The sequence below is a fragment of the Theobroma cacao genome, chromosome 9, assembly GCF_053813885.1.
Source record: "Theobroma cacao isolate CCN51 chromosome 9, ASM5381388v1, whole genome shotgun sequence".
NCBI lineage: Eukaryota > Viridiplantae > Streptophyta > Magnoliopsida > Malvales > Malvaceae > Theobroma > Theobroma cacao.
Genome location: NC_142647.1, coordinates 41,069,462 through 41,086,913, shown reverse-complemented (window position 1 = coordinate 41,086,913; position 17,452 = coordinate 41,069,462). Strand labels below are relative to the sequence as shown.

General features: G+C 34.0%; 1 protein-coding gene across 4 annotated transcripts; it reads right to left on the bottom strand.

Moving 5' to 3' along the window:
* Positions 1-996: 996 nt before the first annotated feature.
* On the bottom strand, positions 997-17,050 carry DIT1 (dicarboxylate transporter 1). Of its 4 annotated transcripts, none has more exons than XR_016028356.1 (4): positions 15,891-17,050; positions 13,242-13,463; positions 12,007-12,472; positions 997-1,281 (listed from the first exon to the last, which is right to left on the bottom strand). XR_016028356.1 is itself a non-coding variant. In XM_018127991.2 (3 exons), the coding sequence occupies exons 1-3, from the start codon at positions 16,983-16,985 to the stop codon at positions 12,110-12,112; spliced, it is 1,680 nt and encodes a 559-aa protein (XP_017983480.1). In that variant the 5' UTR covers positions 16,986-17,050; the 3' UTR covers positions 11,781-12,109. The 4 variants fall into 4 exon arrangements, 1 of the variants encoding a protein (XP_017983480.1); XR_016028357.1 differs by lacking the exon at positions 997-1,281 and adding an exon at positions 9,034-9,349; XR_016028358.1 differs by lacking the exon at positions 997-1,281 and adding an exon at positions 9,034-9,336.
* Positions 17,051-17,452: the final 402 nt, after the last annotated feature.

The window sequence follows — 17,452 nt, the reverse complement described above, 5'->3', positions numbered from 1 at the left end:
CAGAGAGATAAGGCAGAGTCAGACAAGAATGCAAAAAGCCTAATATCAATACGACATCATTTTAATGGGCCAAAGGTTAAAAAAAATAGAAAGGTTCTAATTGAATGACACTTGTCATTCAATTAGAGACTTAATTGAAGGAAATTGAAATATCCTACTTTTATATATATTATAGATATTGTTTGAAGAGTACTCTTGCATGTATGTCACTCACACAGATTTTTCATATTCACATATAAATTAAAAGTTCAGATTGCACCATCAACCAACAAAAAATAAAATACAAATAGCACGTAATCTCATTAGTATTTTTTTTGTTGATTTTAAATTTCATTTATTTATTTTTATGTATATAAATATATAATCCATGTCAATATTCAAGTTCCCAATACAATAAAAAGAATCAAGTTATATAATAAATCTTTATTTAAATATTCATATCATTGATATATCATATAAATCACCTATATAAACTTAAACATAATATAAAACTTATTAAAATTTCTTTATTTACAAAATATGTGATTATCAATTTCATCTCACTCATTTATTCAAAAATGTTAAAAAATGTGAGAGTTTTTCATCAATCAATTTGTTTTATTTAAACAAATTACTTATAAAAATTATCCTAATAATTTTATTAATATAATTTCCATCACCAAAAAATTAAAATGAGGTTAAAAATGAAAGTTATATGTGTGTGTGTGTGTGTATGCTTGTATGTGTGTATCTATATGTATATGTATATATGTATATGCAACGACCAAACCCGTAACCACTACCGACGCTCGAGTGATCAAGCAAGCTTGCCAAGTCCCGAGCTAACCTTAAAACTTTTCTTATCAATTACCAAATATGTGGTCATTAGATTTAAAATTTTAAATATATTCACTTAAACGAATACATTTTATAATAACAAGTATAGTAATTCTCTTCTCTACATGTTGTAAATCTATCATAACTGTTAACATCATAATACATGAATAATTCCAAACATAAGATAACCTCAATTAATTTTAACCATATTTAAGTAATAGTCACACTTAAATTAAAACAAAAGTACCTCAAAACATCTTTGTCCATACATCCTATCAAAAATATAAACTTAGTATTTAGATTACATTTCTCGTAATTTCGTTAGACATAAGTAATCAAAACACACCTTCAACATAAAGACCTTTAGCAGCAAAGTGACACAGGGGAAAGTGCTATGAGATGCCATTACTTATTTCGAGGTGAAAAGGAAAATTCATTAGAGGATGCACTAAGCGGATCACTTATCTGCAAAATAAAATAGTGGGGTAAGTCTCACGGACTAAGTGATCATTGGTTTAATGAGCAAGCGAGGATGGGAAACAAGCATAAAGGTGGAACATTTAAATAATAAAATCCGAATATGATGAATTAAAAGTAAACAATTAGCATAAGGTAAGCACCTTGCAAGTATGAAATGTAAATCTGTAAGTAATATAGTGTCAAAACACAATGTTTTCAAGACAATATAAATAAAAAATAGGTGCACCAAGAAATCAATAAATTTTTAAAAATAGTAATGAACCAAAATGCACAACCATGTACCTTCATTTAGTTTAGCATGGCATGTATAAAATGATTTCAATGTACCATTCTAATAATATGCTCATACCATAAACTCTATGAAAACCCCCTTGTCATAAGGAAAACGGATTCAAAACAATTTCCATGCTATAAATCAAAATTTCAACAAGTAAAATATATCATTCTCGAGTAGGTCAATAAGCTTGTGGTCCTTCTCCCAATGCCCGTGGCATTCCACGTATCAATATGGTCATTTAAGTAAGCAATGTGCTAACAACCCATGGTATTTGCCACGTATATAAATATAATCTCATGGTTTTGCCACGTAAACATAAGCTCGTAGGCTTCCTAAAAATAAACCTCTCGCTAGAGCTCACTTTGTACACAAAGGTCACACAAGATCTGGTGTGACAGCAAGACCTACTTTCAAGTATCTCAACTTAATAAACCGTAACTTATTAATGTATTTGCAACAGTTAAGAAAATCAGAGTATAAAACCATCAATGAGACAATCATTTCTACATAATTTCAGTTTTTCATATGGTACAACATTTAAAACAGCATACGTAGTGAAATGTACATTAAGTTGAAAACAATGCATTATATAATCTTATCTTGATTAATTTTCCTAATTATGTCATTCACAAAATCCTTGTAAGGCATATTTTGAGGTAAAGCAGTTTAAGGGCTTGTTTTCGAATTTTCAAAACATATAGCTCATATATTTATACATAATATATACCCAAAACAAATTTGAAAACCATATCACAATCACAACATCATAAAAGTTTTCTACCAACTCATGCTTTCCACAATGGCATTCCAACAAACTACATACATAAGTAATATAGTATAAGGAAATAAATTTTAAAATAAGTTCACCCACTCACCTTCTTGGTGGGATTTACCTCACCAATTACTCAATTATTTTTCTCTACTGTAGCTTTTCACTTAACTTCTCACTATGGTCACCTTAGTGAATTTTCTTCTAGCAAACATTAATCACATATAGCACCAAGACCAATCTATTCAATGAGGAACTAATCATTCAATTTACTTTCTAAATAAGTATTCACCTCTAACATATCAAACATCATTTAACTCACTCGTGGAGTCTAATTTGAAGTTTCAAGAGTGCTCTAAATGCCTCGGATTTAAGCAACTCTTGTCTGTGCTCTTCTTCTCCTTTTAACTTCAATTGCATTCACTTAAAATAGCCCCTAGCAGTCCATCGTACACACTTATTCAGTTTAGTTATAAAACTATTTAATTAATGTATTTAACCAGCAAGGGTTAATAACTCCAGGGTTTAATCTCAACACTCATTAACAAGTCCCTACCATTTACTTACTAATTAGATTAATGCTTAATAATAGGCCTTGGGTTGTATGTGTCCAGCAGCTTGTATGTGACATTAAATGCTCAATTCATCCACTCCTAGCAATGCTCATCATACATTTTTATTACTCTTCCCAAAATTAATCATTCACATACATGGGCAGTAAGCTATAATGCGTAAAATTCAACTTATATCCTCCTTTAAAATCTACGCATATGCATATACACATTTTTTATTAAATTTTGCTCATGTATATGGTGCTTACCTTTAATACCATTCAAGACTCTTTTTTTCACCTTAATGAAACTCAATTGTCTCCAGTCACACTAGCAATTCTCAGATCGCATGTACCATTTTCACATTTAATTTGTTGCCACAAAGAAATTATCAAACTCAGACCATATATATCAATATCAACTTAAATTCTGGAAATCCTTACCTTATTATTAGCCCTTTAAATCTCTTAGAAAATACACCACAATGACTTAGTTTCCATGGGTGGCTCTCAGGTATTGAGGGCATTTAGGGCTTTTCTATTGTCTTTCAGCTCCACGTGCTTACACTTGAAATAATTTTTTGAAAAAAGGTTCCTTGGCTCTCAGGTTTGCTCAATATTGGGGATGATGAGGAGTTGAGTTGATGTGTAAATGGGATTTTGAAGTCTATTTGGATGTGAGAATGCTTGAAAACTGTAGAGGATTCTTTTAGTAAGGAAAGTGGACATGTTGCAATAAGTGAAATGGAATGCCCTAGAGGTGGCAGAGAGGAATACTGGAGCAGTCCTTGAAATATAAGTGCTTTGGTGGCAAGTGATGGAGAAAGCAACGGAAGATAAGAAGAGCTAAATAGAAAGAATAGTTGGAAGAGCTTTTAGAGAATTTTGATAATAGTCTCTACAAAATTTATGATTCTTTCCCATTGTCCTCCAACCTCCATGACCTTCATATTTATACTGAACATGAGTGCTTTCTTAGGAATAGTTTGGAGAATACGTTCAATCACGGAGAACGCGTTTGTCATAGAAAAGCACCTTAAAGAATGACTTATTGAATATGAAACTCAATCATGGAAAAACGTGCTTATCATGAAAGAACACATTAAAGAATGGCTTATGAGATATTAAGAGAATGACCATGTAGTTGGGTAGTGGGTGTTAGTTTTGGATAATGAAGTAGTGATACTTAATAATGCACCATGTGTACCCTTAAGGAAGAAAGAAAAAAAAGAGTCAAGCACATGTACTTCAAAGAAAGGTTAAGAGGAAGTCATTTTAACTCTCTCTCCATATCTGAGCCACCAAGCCAAGTTATTTAGAAAATCCCAAATATGAAGATAACTAATGAATCCTACCACTCGTTCTGAGTTATTTTCACTTCCTCATATAAATAGCTATTCCATGCTTGTTCTTGGGTGTTTCCACACTTGGAACGACTCGGGGCTTTTCTGAGTTGGAACGACTCGGGGCTTTTTTACGCTTGGAACGACTCGACGTGCTTCTGCGCTGGGAATGGCCTTAGTTGCTTTTGCGCTCAAAACACCCTTGGGTGCATTTGCGCTCAGAATGCCCTTGGTGTAGTTTTTTCTATAACATAGTACTTCAAGAAATAATATTTAGCCAAAATTGGGCATCTAAATTTTACCCTCTACATAAAAGTTTTCATGAGGAGTTTTATGCATAAAATAAGAAGATGCACATAAAATAAGCAAGGTGATGCTTTTATATATTGTTGTTTTAAAGAATAAAGAATAGCTTACAAATTTATGCATTTATTATTATTTTTTGTTATGTGTTACTTGCTTGGAAACGTTCCTAGGTGTTTTCGTGCTGAGAAGGTCCTTGGGTACTTTCGCGATTGGAACTCCCTTAGGCTTTTCCTCGCTTAGAACTCCCTTAGGCTTTTCCTCGCTTAGAACTCCCATGGGCTCTTCCGTGCTTAGAATTCCCCTAGGCGCTTTCGCGCTTAGAACACCCTTGGATGTTTTCACACTTGAAACACCCTTAGGCGTTTTCGCGCTTGGAACTCTCTTGGGTGCTTCTACGCTTGGAATGCCCTGGGCACTATGCTTTACACCATTTGGAAAACACTTAGCATAGTTTTGCCCCCTACATGATAATTTTATTATTGAAAATAAAAATTTCATGCATAATTGGAGTATTGTGATTAATAACAAGTCTTGCTAGATTTATGAAGTAATTGCTTGCCATTGATAGGAATTATAAAAAAGAGAAGTAGAGATACATGTGGGAAACAAGGGGATGTAAAAACAAAAAAGATTTGCTAAGAAATTTTAAAGTGTTAGATTCTTATTAGAAAAATAATTCCTCAAAGTCTAATAGTTTTGTAGAAATTCACAATCAACTTCTGAAATTTCTATCTAAAACTTCTTTGAACAAGTAAGTTTTTTTTACAACAACATTTTATATATATTTTATAGTGTTTCATTTTGTTTCTCTCTTTTTTTAATATTTCTTTTATTATGGAGAAATGAAAGATTTATTTTTTTATTATTTTTCTTTGCGACATAACTTTTCGTAAGAGGAGTTTTTTTTTTACGAAACTAACATCTTAATCGAGTTTTCTTTATGTATATTTTTAATGATTTATATATTTTCCAATATGTTTTGTTTGGCATAAAGATAATAATAAATAATCAAACAGGGGATATTACTATAAAAATATGAATAAACAAACAAATATGAAACATTAATGTAATTTTAAAGACATAATAGTGCATAGGTAGGAATGATAATGCATGAATACTTATCTGTTTTTTGTTTATAAGTTTTACTTTTTCATTTGATGACTAAGGCTCATTTTGCATCGAAAGTTCGTTATGGTGAGCATGGTAGGGTTGTTCTTGAAAAGCAAGTAGGGAATTTTATTTCCATGAAAATGCGAGTAGGGAAGACTAGTGAAGTTTCTTCTATACCTGAAAATTGAGATGATGGTGTCATCAAGGAAAGATGAGAGGATTGTTTTTGGGAAGTAGTGCATGTAAAACAAGTGGATAGGCATCCATGTGCATCTGCTGGCTATTATTGAGATCGTATTTGTAGTGAAACTGCTCCAAATAGAAGGCATTCCATCAATGTTCTTCTCTTGGAAGTGTTTTGAAAACTACTCACAATACTTCTTTTTCTCTGAAGGTGTTCCAATTCAACTAGCAATGTTTTTTCTTCTTTTGGGTGTTCCGAATATAACTAGCAATGCTTCTCTTAGATATGTTTTGAATACAACTCGCAATGCTTCTTATTTCCATGTGTTGTCTTTTCTAGTGGTAAATCGTAGACTTAATGCCTCTGACACTCATTTGGAAGACTTTCATGGCATTCTAGTTTTGCTGCAACACTTAGAGCTTTTGAAGCGTATTGATGACTTTAGTGAAAGATTGAAAAATGGAGTTGCGAAGAAAATTGGACAGTTTTTCCAATTTTGAGAATGATAGATCTTCCTCAACTCTGAATTTCTTGTTCTTGTTCTTCTTTTGTAGACTTGTTTTTTATAGTAAACACTTACTTTGCTTTCTTCATGGTTTTATTTCTTTACTTGTAAACTGAGATACTCTGTTCCATATTTCACTCTTAATAAACATACGAATGTTTCACATATATCACTGTGTGTGGCCAAGAAGGGATTCTCAACTTTATATTAAAGAGAATAATCCTTAACCTAGTATGAAGGAGAATAACACATCTTTTATATGAGCATTTAAAGTTGCGAGCTATTTGTGAATAGTAAGCTATGGCCAAGAAGTGAGTGATAAAAGCTTACGACCAATAGCATAGTATCATTAAAACCAAATTATGAACGTTAAAGCTTATGGCTAAAATATGAGTGATGAATTATATGGTCAAAGAATGAGTGATAAAGCTCACGACTAAATGCAACAATAACGTTATAGCCAAAGTAAGCGCGATAAAGCTTGTGGCTGAAATATGAGTGATGAATTATATGGTCAAAGAATGAGCGATAAAGCTTGCGATCAAGTGCAACAATAACATTATAGCCAAAGTAAGAGCGATAAAGCTTGCAGTTGAAATATGACTTCTCTCTTTTGCAAATATCAAATTTTGAATATATGAAATAATCAGTAGTAGAAATCATAAACATATTGTGGATGGGTGAGAAACATGCTATTTTATATCCTGTTGTTTCTAACCATTTTTTCTCTTACTTGCACTCTCTTATAAAATATTTTGTGTAGATCTCTACATTTCGCAAATGAATGACCAATTGTATGATAATAGCCACAATACTTTGGATTGGACTTTTCTTCTATTGTTGGTTGTTGTGAAACATAAAGTAAGTTCACTTGTCCCTCCTTTATACATTCATGGAAAAACGCTCTTAATTTGTTTAGTGAGATTGAGACTGGTGGTGGAGAATCAATCTCATCTTCTTATCTTCTTCTTAAGTTGTCTTTTCTAGGACGTAGAGGAGGCCAATGGTTTCTTTTTTCTTTGCCTCCTCCTTAAATTACGTTTACTATTTGGGTATTTTTCGTCTAAAAACGACTAACTCCCTACTCCTTTAAAAATAACTAGCTCCCTATTGCTTAAGAATCGTATTGTTGGTTCGTCATGCAGCTTCAACTAAAGTGGCAAAAGTAAGAAATGGTCAGTTTTCCAAATGTACCCTATATTGATCGAACATACCTTGGATGTAAACTTTGACTAGCTCTTTCTCATCATAAGAATCTTGTATGTCCAACATCCTTTCCTTAAAGCGTTGGATGTATTCCATGATATCTTCCTTTAAATTCTGATGCTCTCTTCCAAAGTAAACAAGAATTACTTTTTCTTGGGTAGAGAAAAACTTTTCCCAAACATCCTGCACATTTGAATCCATGATTGTACAGAACCAAGAGTAATATTGACATATCAGATGTAGACCTTTTCAATAAAAGACTTGGAGAATTCCTTTAACTTTAAATCATCATCCAATCTTGCTACTCCATGGGTCTCCACAAAATTCATGACATGTTCTCGAGCATCTCCAGTTTTGCCATTGAATTGCTTAAATTTTGGACTAGTGTAATATTTAAGATATGGCTTGGCAACTATGCTCGCAGAATAGGGCAACTTAAGATTAAACTCTTAAAAGTTAAGAATCATGCTCTTCTGATCAAGCAACTTTTCAAGCTCTTTCTTTGTGACAAAACTCTAAGTAGAGGTTAAAGGAGTTGCTGTAGTGAGATTGCCAACATAAAAGGATTAGTGGTATTGAGGAATGAGTCAATTGTGCTTTCTCCATTTCTTCCATTTCCATTCGTATTGTTGACCACTTTAACCACATTAACGGCATTTTTACTATTATGGGTTGGCATTGGTTAAGGTTGAGAAGTTATGGTAGTTGAGGATGCAAATTGGGTGATGGTCTCCATCATCCACTTGTTGTTTTCCTCCAACACTTGCATCCTTTTTTGGGAAGCTTGGAGCATTTTCATGAGCTCTTAGGCATAAGTGGGGACAATCGTTTCTTGGCTATTGGGAGAAATCTCCATATTTTCTGACAAGAATCTTTTCGGTAACTCTTTCACTTACTGCAATCACTCCTCCCTAGTGGACTCGTCCAAATGTAAAGGGTTTTTCTTGTAGAGAGAGAGAGGAAGTATTGCAATAAGTGAAACGAAATGCAGTAGAGGTGGTAGAGAGGAAGACTGGAGCAGTCCTTGAAACGTAAGTGCTTTGATGGCAGGTGGTGGAGAAAACGATGGAAGATGAAAAGAGCTGAGTAGAGAGAATAGTTGGAAAAGCTTTTAGAGAATTTTGAAGAGAGCCTCTACTAAATTTATGATTTTGCCCTTTGTCATAACCTCCAAAGTTCTCATATTTATCTTGAACAAAAGCGCTTTTTTAGGAGTAGTTGAGAGAATACGTTTAATCATGGAGAACGTGCTTGTCATGGGAGAGGACATTAAAAAATGACTTATTAGATATGAAGCTCAATCATGGGAGAATGTGCTTATCATGGAAAAACACATTGAAGAGTGGCTTATGGGATATTAAGAAAATGACCATGTAGTTGGGTAATTGGCGTTAGTTTGGGTAGTGGAGTAGTAACACTTGATAATGCACCATGTGTACCCTTAAGGAAGAAAAAAAAAAAAGGTAAAGCATATATACTTCAAAGAATGGTTAAAAGGAAGTCTTTTTAATTATCTTCATATCTGAACCACCAAGCTAAGCTCTTAGAATATCCCAAATGTAAAAATAACTCATAAACCTTGTTACTCGTTGTGAGTTACTTTCACTTCCCCATATAAATAGCTATTCTATGCTTGTTTGTGGGCGCTTTCGCACTTAGAATGATCATAGGCATTTCCGCACTTGAAACGACCCGAGATGCTTCCGTGCTTGAAACACACCTAGGCGCTTTTGGCTTTAAAAACACCCTTGAACATCTCCGCGGTTGGAATGCACTTGGTGTAATTTTTTCTGTAACATAATACTTCAAGAAAAAATAATTAGTCGAAATTGAACATCTATAAAAACTTGAGAGGTCGTTAGTTGAAAACTCTTGGGTTTAACTAAGAACAATGGAAGCCGAATGGAACGTGGATTGCAAGAAAGGGCGGATTCTCCAATGTTGACTCCCTCCCTTGTTATACTTATCTCACCAAACTTCTTTTTGCTTCTCCATGTGGCCAGACATCTCTTATTCATTGGGCATGTAAATTTCACTTTTATCCTTTCTACCAAAAATTTTAGTGAAATCTTTGCTCTTCACGCCTCATATTATTGGTTGCATGGTTACCTTAGTTCCTTTTTGTGTTGAAACCATGCAATAATTTTCTCAAACCATAATTTTTCTTATTCACTTGATAGTCACATGAAGACTAATAATAATAATAATAACAAAGATAAAGACTAATGTAAGGTTTTTAGGTCAAACTTGTAAAAATTTCAATTAAAAATGATTACATAAAACTAAATCTAAAAAATTAAGAAATTTCTTAAGTGAGGAGTGGAGTGGAGACACTATATAACAAAATTCTCAATAAAAAATAAGAGAAAATGAGTAATTGTTTGAGAATACATACATTTGAAAATCATAAAAAAAAAAAACCAGAAAGAAAATAGAATTCAAGTGGAGTCTCATCCACAAATGGAAGAAAATGAATAAAAGAAGACCAAAGCTCTGTGTGGGTGCCAATTATCATAGACCCGTACATCAGGCCTGGCCCTGGATACGATTGATAGGCTTGGTTTGGTCCTAATTTTATTATATTATTAATTAATAATAATTTTTAATATATATTAAAATATTAATAATAAAATTATAACATAATATCTAAAGAAACCTTTAAAGTATTTAAAAAAATTCAAATACTCTCTTATACTTATATTACGTTTAATCAAGCTTCTATATTTTTATTTTGAATCAAATAAATCTTTATACAGTAAAACCTCTATAAATTAATTTTTTTAGGACAATGAAAATTCATTAATTAATCAAGATATTATTTAATCGATTAATTAATAATTATTAATTTATATATTAATTAATAAAAAATTAATTTATCAAGATATTTTTTATTTTTTTCAAAATATTGAACTTAATACATATATTGTGTGTTGTGATAATATAAATATTACTTAATTATAGAATTATGAATTATCATTATTTATTATATTTGTTTAACCAAGACAAGTTCATAAATGTAATTAATCTTATTAAATAGAAGTCATGAATCTATCAATTTTTGCAACAACTACAATTACATTCAATATATACTTACTTAATATACTTTATGAATATTAAATCAAGTAAAAGCATATATAAAAAGAATATACAATCTCACAAATAGTAAAATTAAATACAATGACTTCACATCTCAAATATATAAAGAAATCAAACAATAATGAATTAAATGCGTAAAACATTATATGAATACAACATTGAAGACATTAATTTCAAAAAGAAACAAATAACATTGAAATTATATTTTACAAAGGCTTCTTAATTGAGTCATATATATGATTTTGATGTATAAAGAAGTTATTAATTTATATATCAAGTAAGACCTACATGTTTTTCGTAAATGTATTATCTTACAAATTTAACGAATTATTAATATACCATGTTAATCCAAAGTCGAGATTGATCAAAAATATTATTTAGTCAAGATAATTAATTTATTAAGTATTAATTTATTAAAATTTTATTATACTTCTATTTTAAATCAAATAAACATTTATTATTAATGATTAACTTAATTAAAATATCATTTGTTATTATATGTTATATAAGGCTAACGTAACATACTAACATATTATAATTGATGATAATGTAATATACTTCTCTTACTTTAACATGATAATATGATTATGTTATATTTTTTACTATTCACATCAATACCATGTGAATATAAAATAATAAATAACATTTTAACTAATAACAATTAGTTAATCATTAATCATAAATACTTATTTGATTCAAAATAAAAATATAAAAACTTAATTTAACACAATAAAAGAATAAAAACTCACTTGAATTTTCTTGAATAATTTAAAAACTTATTTCAACATTATGTCTAAAATTATTATTATTTTTTAATATTTTAATAACTAATAAAATTTAAATGATCAGATTAAAACAGAAGTTTAAATATGCCAATTGGATCTGTTTGAACCAACCTGATGGCAAACCGCAAATATAGAAGGTAATAATCTGGATTGATAAAAAACAATTACTCAAAGCGAGATTGAGGCCTTGAGATATCAGATCAAGATTTGGCTCCAGTCTTCATTTATTGATACATAAGCCCAAATAATTCTATAAGTATCCAAGCCCACCCAATATGCATAATTTTCCCCTCAATAGAAGCTTCAACCAAACGGAAATAAACTTGCTTGTCAGCAAAAAATTCAGTGTTAAATTTTGACGACATTCAAATAATTATCATGTCCATAATCTCATATAAATGCCATTGTCAAAATTTGTTGTACAATATGTAATTTCTGCTCTAAGTAGACCTCAAACTCAAATATATATATATATATAAAATATAATATAATATAAAACTTTTCCAACCATAGGGTCTCAACCAAACCCCCACCAAAAAGATTATTTGCAATGTAAAGAATCGAAGACAAAAATTTAACCTGCTTTGGAAGTGAAGGAGAAATTGTAGACTGCACGTTAGGGTGAACCAAAAATCAGATATATTCTAGCTTGATGTCTGCAAACTTTTTATGACCGCCCACTTTACCACAAGCCGATGGCCTTCCACCAGATGCCTCCAACCCCGAGCCAGATAATAATATTGACAACAGATATCAGGAAACCATAACCCCACCATGTGGCTAGTGGTACATAGCCAGCACCATAGAAAACCGGTGCAGATCCAATGCCATAATGGGTAATGCCACCCATGAGGTTGGAGAGAAATGAGAGAACAAGGGCTCCCAAATATGGTGGAGTGCCCAAAGCACTAGCCACAGACAAGAAGGCAGTAAACATGGCACCAATATGAGCAGCTCCACTGGCAAAGAAGTAGTGGGAGTAGAAATAGAGAAGAACCAGAATACCAAATGACAATTGCCATGAAAGACCTAATCCACCCACCACCTGTAAAAAGGGCATATCATAGACATTAAAGGCAATTCCAAATTGCTATGTGATGAAATGTTGGCCGAAACCCAATTATGCATCCATGTGACAGGACATGCAAATTTTAATTTAGGTCAGACCTCTAGGTTACAACCCTTGTGTAAAATGTACATAGTATGATGGCCAAAGCAGAAACATTGGATACTGCTTAAACTAAAAGCAAAAGGAACATCCTAGAGCACTGTTAAATAAGACTCAAAGACATGTCAAAGTAGTCGGATGAAGCATTACTAGGACAGCACTTTAGATGCTAGAGAGAGAAAGGAGAACCATACTAGATATATCACGATACGTCTCAAAGCACCTCAACAGTAAACTGTACATTACTTAGCTTAACCTTTCAATTACAAAGCTGTTCATCAAGGTTCATTAATCTTCTGGATATAATATGCATGCAGAAACTTACTTCTTGGTCTGAAATATGGCTATGGTTGGCAGGTGTGAAAACCAGCGCAAAACATATGTATTTGGAAATTTGACATTATTTAAAAGAAAGATATAAATTGCTAACCGTTTCCCCTTCTTTTTCTTCATTTTACAAATAGGAAAGGGGACTAAAAGGGAATTTGAGGAAAACATAATGTCCTTCATACAAGTATTTTGGGAAAATTTAAAGCACCAAACAGGGAGTATGATGATAGTTCTTTGGCAATTCCATAAATATTATATTAGTCAACACATGGCAGATAGAAATTATAGATAACAGCAAAAGGAAAACAGGACAAACCTTGACAACAGTTCCACTAAACCATGAGATGAGGCCATATTTGTTGAGATACCCAGCCATCGCAATGAGTGCAGCAAACCATGTAAGTGTATCCCATGCAACTGATTCAGCTAGACACTCCTTCCATGTGACCACCCCAGTCACAAGTAGGACAGATAACCCAAGAATGGCAGCAGTAACAGCATCCACATTTAACATCCCTCCAAAAATCCAGAGCCCCACCTAATGGAACAGAAGAAGGTACAAGAAGACTATCATGATATTGAAACATACAAGCTCTTGCACACAGTTTACAGACATAAATAGTACCTACCAGTATTCATGCCCCCATGTGTGCTACATTTGCATTCAAATGAGGACATAAAGCAATACAACCAGAGATAAGAATTTAACTTCTTATTAATTATTCAGAGCAATTGACATAGGTGAAGAATATAAAAATTGAATAAAATATAGACAACGAGTCATAATTGGTTGAATATTTCCTCTTGCAGGATACCACGAGGTACCTAGAGATTCTATCGCATTCATGATTCATTTCTAAATAAAGGAATCACAAAACTGCTTTCAGCACTATATTGCTGACAATTAAAATGGCTAAAGGGAAAAGCTGACAGCTTGTTGTTTTTCCTCAAAATCCTACAAATGGTTAGAAGTCACTTTTCAAAAGTACTCCCAAATTGACTTACCAAAGCCTGCAGGAATAAAATCATAAGAAAGCACAACGATGGTGCAGACTTTTACAAGCTTATTAGGGCACCCTCATGTAATTGCTGTCAGGCTTACTTTATCTGATACTCATTAAAAAGGTATAATGGCATGACAGCACTCTACATGACCAAATTACATGTTATGAAGTATGTTAGAAGCAAGATTAAGAGGGAGTCTCTCCAGGCCTATCCATAAACCGATTATTAGACTCTTAATGTATCTAACCTCAACTCCAAAAACAGATTAATTCAAAAGTTCATTTCCAAAGTCAATTATTTCGACTGACAACACATCCGTGTTAATCTTCCACCAAAATCAATCTCCAAAAAATGATATCAAAGAGGCCCTGAGCCTGAGAAGAGCAGCTTCAGTAACTAATCAACATTGCAATCCAATTAAAGGAAACCAAAATTCCAAAAGAAGCTTTCAAGTGAAAAACTTTACTGTCCCCACATTTTTATAACCTTTTAAATCAATCTTGTTAAAATCGTTCCAAAACAAAAAATAAAAGATCAATCAAGAAAAGCTCTCTGAGACCAGCATAGCATAAATACTCCTAAAGGTCAAAAACATAACCAGATCAAATACAACACTAACTTCCCAACATGTATCTGACAAATTTGAAGAAAACTTTCACTTTTCAAACTCTATTTGCTAGTAGAAAACAATTTTAGGACTTTAACAACCACATATTCAATACTGGATGATTCAGAGATATAGAATACTTCTGAAATCAATCAGTAACAAACTTTCAACAACAGAATGTATAAACTTTTAATAAAATATTAGAGCTAATATAAGAATTCACTTATTTCAAAAAGGTAAGCTGCAATTAGTTTCGCCAAGTTTTCAATAAGCGAAGTTGGACTATATCTCTACAAGATCATAGCTGTAACTCATATTCTTATTAACACTTCAAAGCCTGAGACAGAGTAACTTCTAAGAAAACTGCCACACAGGAAGTGTGCCCCATCAAACCCCTACACTAGACCCACAATCTCACCTAATTTAAAAATGCAACAAGGAATCATGTATACAGCAATCATATGTTACACATATATCCACCTCAATTACCCTCTCTTTTTCCTTCCTAGAGCATGTAAACACATTAACAAAAGGAATGCCGGCAGCAAACATTCTAATCAAGTCACTGGAGACTTCTTTTTTTAATGTCCCATTCACTTCCATCTTTTAAAAGGAAAAATAGAGGGGGGAAATGCAAAGCTTTTCTAACCAAATATCAGCACTCAACAGTACGCTAACCACTACTCATTGCTGGATATAGTACTAACACACTAGAAATTGATGTAACAACTTAAGTACATGCAAATACTGAAGCAGAGAAAAATAAATGACCAAATGCACAAACTGGACATGCAAAATTCATTTCAGTTTGGGCATCAAGATGTGCTAGAGAGATACAACACTTTCCTTTAGTCGCCTTTCCACCCTCTAGATGCAGAGTCTCAACTACAAGTTCAGATTGTAAAAACCCAAAACCCCAATGCAAAATTTACATTTTCCCCCAAAATCCTAAGGTTTATAGCCTCTCCCTCCCCCCACGCTAAAACCAATCTAGCTAAACAATTGCAAAGGGCAGTTATTCAAGGAAAGACAAAGCATACAGCTACAGAGTTGTGTGCCACTCCCATAAGGTCAAAGTCATATACTATTCTATACAATCCAGCATCTTAAAATGGTAACACAAAATGGAGGGTCTCTCCAACTAAAATGTGGTTTCCCTCGTGGCCACATGTTATTATGGTCCCCTACCAATTATTTTCCAGTGCCGCATTTCCACTTGATAGATTTTGATAGCAGATAAAACATAATTTCGTAGTTATATACTATAATTTGCATAATTAAAACATTCGTCATCATAATTCATAACCAATCAATAATAAAAAAATTATTAATTGAGTATTAATGTCATTATACCGTTAGAAGCAGAGTCCCAGCCATAATAATCTCATTCTTGGACATCGGTCCCATCTTCTCCAATTTCTCCCTAGCAAGCTTTGGCGCGTCGGGACTACTCTTCACCGTTGGAGGATAAATCACATACAAAATCAACGGCACAAGAAGCAATGAAACTAAACCTGGCACGATTGCCGCCTTAGCCCAATCAGTCCATCCTATTTGCTGTTTAATTGTATTGAAAGCTAAATTAGCACTTAATGGATTGGCCGCCATTGCTGTTAAAAACATCGAAGAAGAAATGGCAGACGTTTGAAAACACGTTAGCATTAACCACGATCCTAATTTGTTCTCTGTTCCATCCCCCGTGTTACTACCACATGCAACACAGAGAGATTTGACTAAAGGGAGGAAAATTCCTCCGGCGCGTGCGGACACGGACGGTATCGCCGGTGCTAATAAAGCTTCACTGAAAACTAAACTGTAGCCTAAACCTAAAGAGGAAGATCCGAACAAGGAAACAAATTGGTAAGCGATTCGATTACCGAGACCGGTTTTGATGAATCCGCGAGCGAAAAAGAAAGCGAGTGCGATGAGCCAAGGGATGGGATCACCGAAGGCGGAGAAAGCAGCGGAGAAGGTTAGGGTTTTGGTGAAAACGGAAGCACCGAGTCCAAGTAAAGCCACGGCGCCGAGTGGCAATGGTTGAGTGATGATGCCAACGATTGTGGCGAGGAAAATGGAAAGTAGTTGCCATGCGTTGCGGGAGACTCCGGATGGGACGGGGACAAACCAGAGGATGACACCTGTCGCGATTGACGCCATTAGTGGCTTTAAGGCTGCGCCTTGCCATGGTTGCTGCGGCGGAGGAGTGACAGCGGTCGGCGTTGATGCCGCCGCTTTGACAGTTAATTTCCGGTGGCTTTTATGGATTCTGTTATTAGAAATAATTGGAGTGAGACTTAACGGTTTAATGAAGCTGGGATTGCTTGAGCTGGATTTTGAGAGAACCGGATGAGGAAAGACGGGGCTCGGGCCGGATCTGTGAGGGAGAGCACGTGATTTGATACGTGAGAAGCCAAGGGAGCAGGAGGAGGTGAGAGCGACGGACGCCATTTTAAACGGTGGCGTCAACGGCGCAGTGGAGGGAGAAATGAGAAATGAGGGAATTGAGAGAAGGAAGGCGGGCTTATATTTATAGGGGAAAAGAAGGGGGAGGATCAACGCAGGCCGTTTGATTTTGATCAGACGAAGGATATGGGGTTTGGAACATACGGTTGGCTTTTGAGATGTGAACTTCAAAGAGAAAGAAAGTGGGCTTTGAGAGTGTCGTCTTCAGAGGTTGAGATTTCCGTCTCAGATTTTCTTTGGTGTGGCCACCGGCCCCAGGTTTTGTAATTATTTGACACAAGGGGGGATATGGTACACGTGTCGTGATGATAGTGTATGTGGTTCGGCTTTTTGGTGACGTAGGAGCGGGTGGGGAAGTAGGTGGACCAATGGAAAGGCCGGAATACCACGTGGCGGATTGGGAGTGGGAGTGGTTCTCTGCGAGCTAGATCCGAAAAGGGGATGTTTTCTGT

What these genes read in the sequence shown, in the direction of transcription:
- DIT1 (XM_018127991.2), bottom strand. Translation starts at nt 16,985, where the DNA reads ATGGCGTCCGTCGCTCTCACCTCCTCCTGCTCCCTTGGCTTCTCACGT. An exon ending in CTGGGACTCTGCTTCTAACG is followed by an intron (nt 13,464 to 15,890) that starts GTATAATGACAT and finishes CTGTTCCATTAG; the next exon opens with GTGGGGCTCTGGATTTTTGG. An exon ending in TTAGTGGAACTGTTGTCAAG is followed by an intron (nt 12,473 to 13,241) that starts GTTTGTCCTGTT and finishes CCCTTTTTACAG; the next exon opens with GTGGTGGGTGGATTAGGTCT.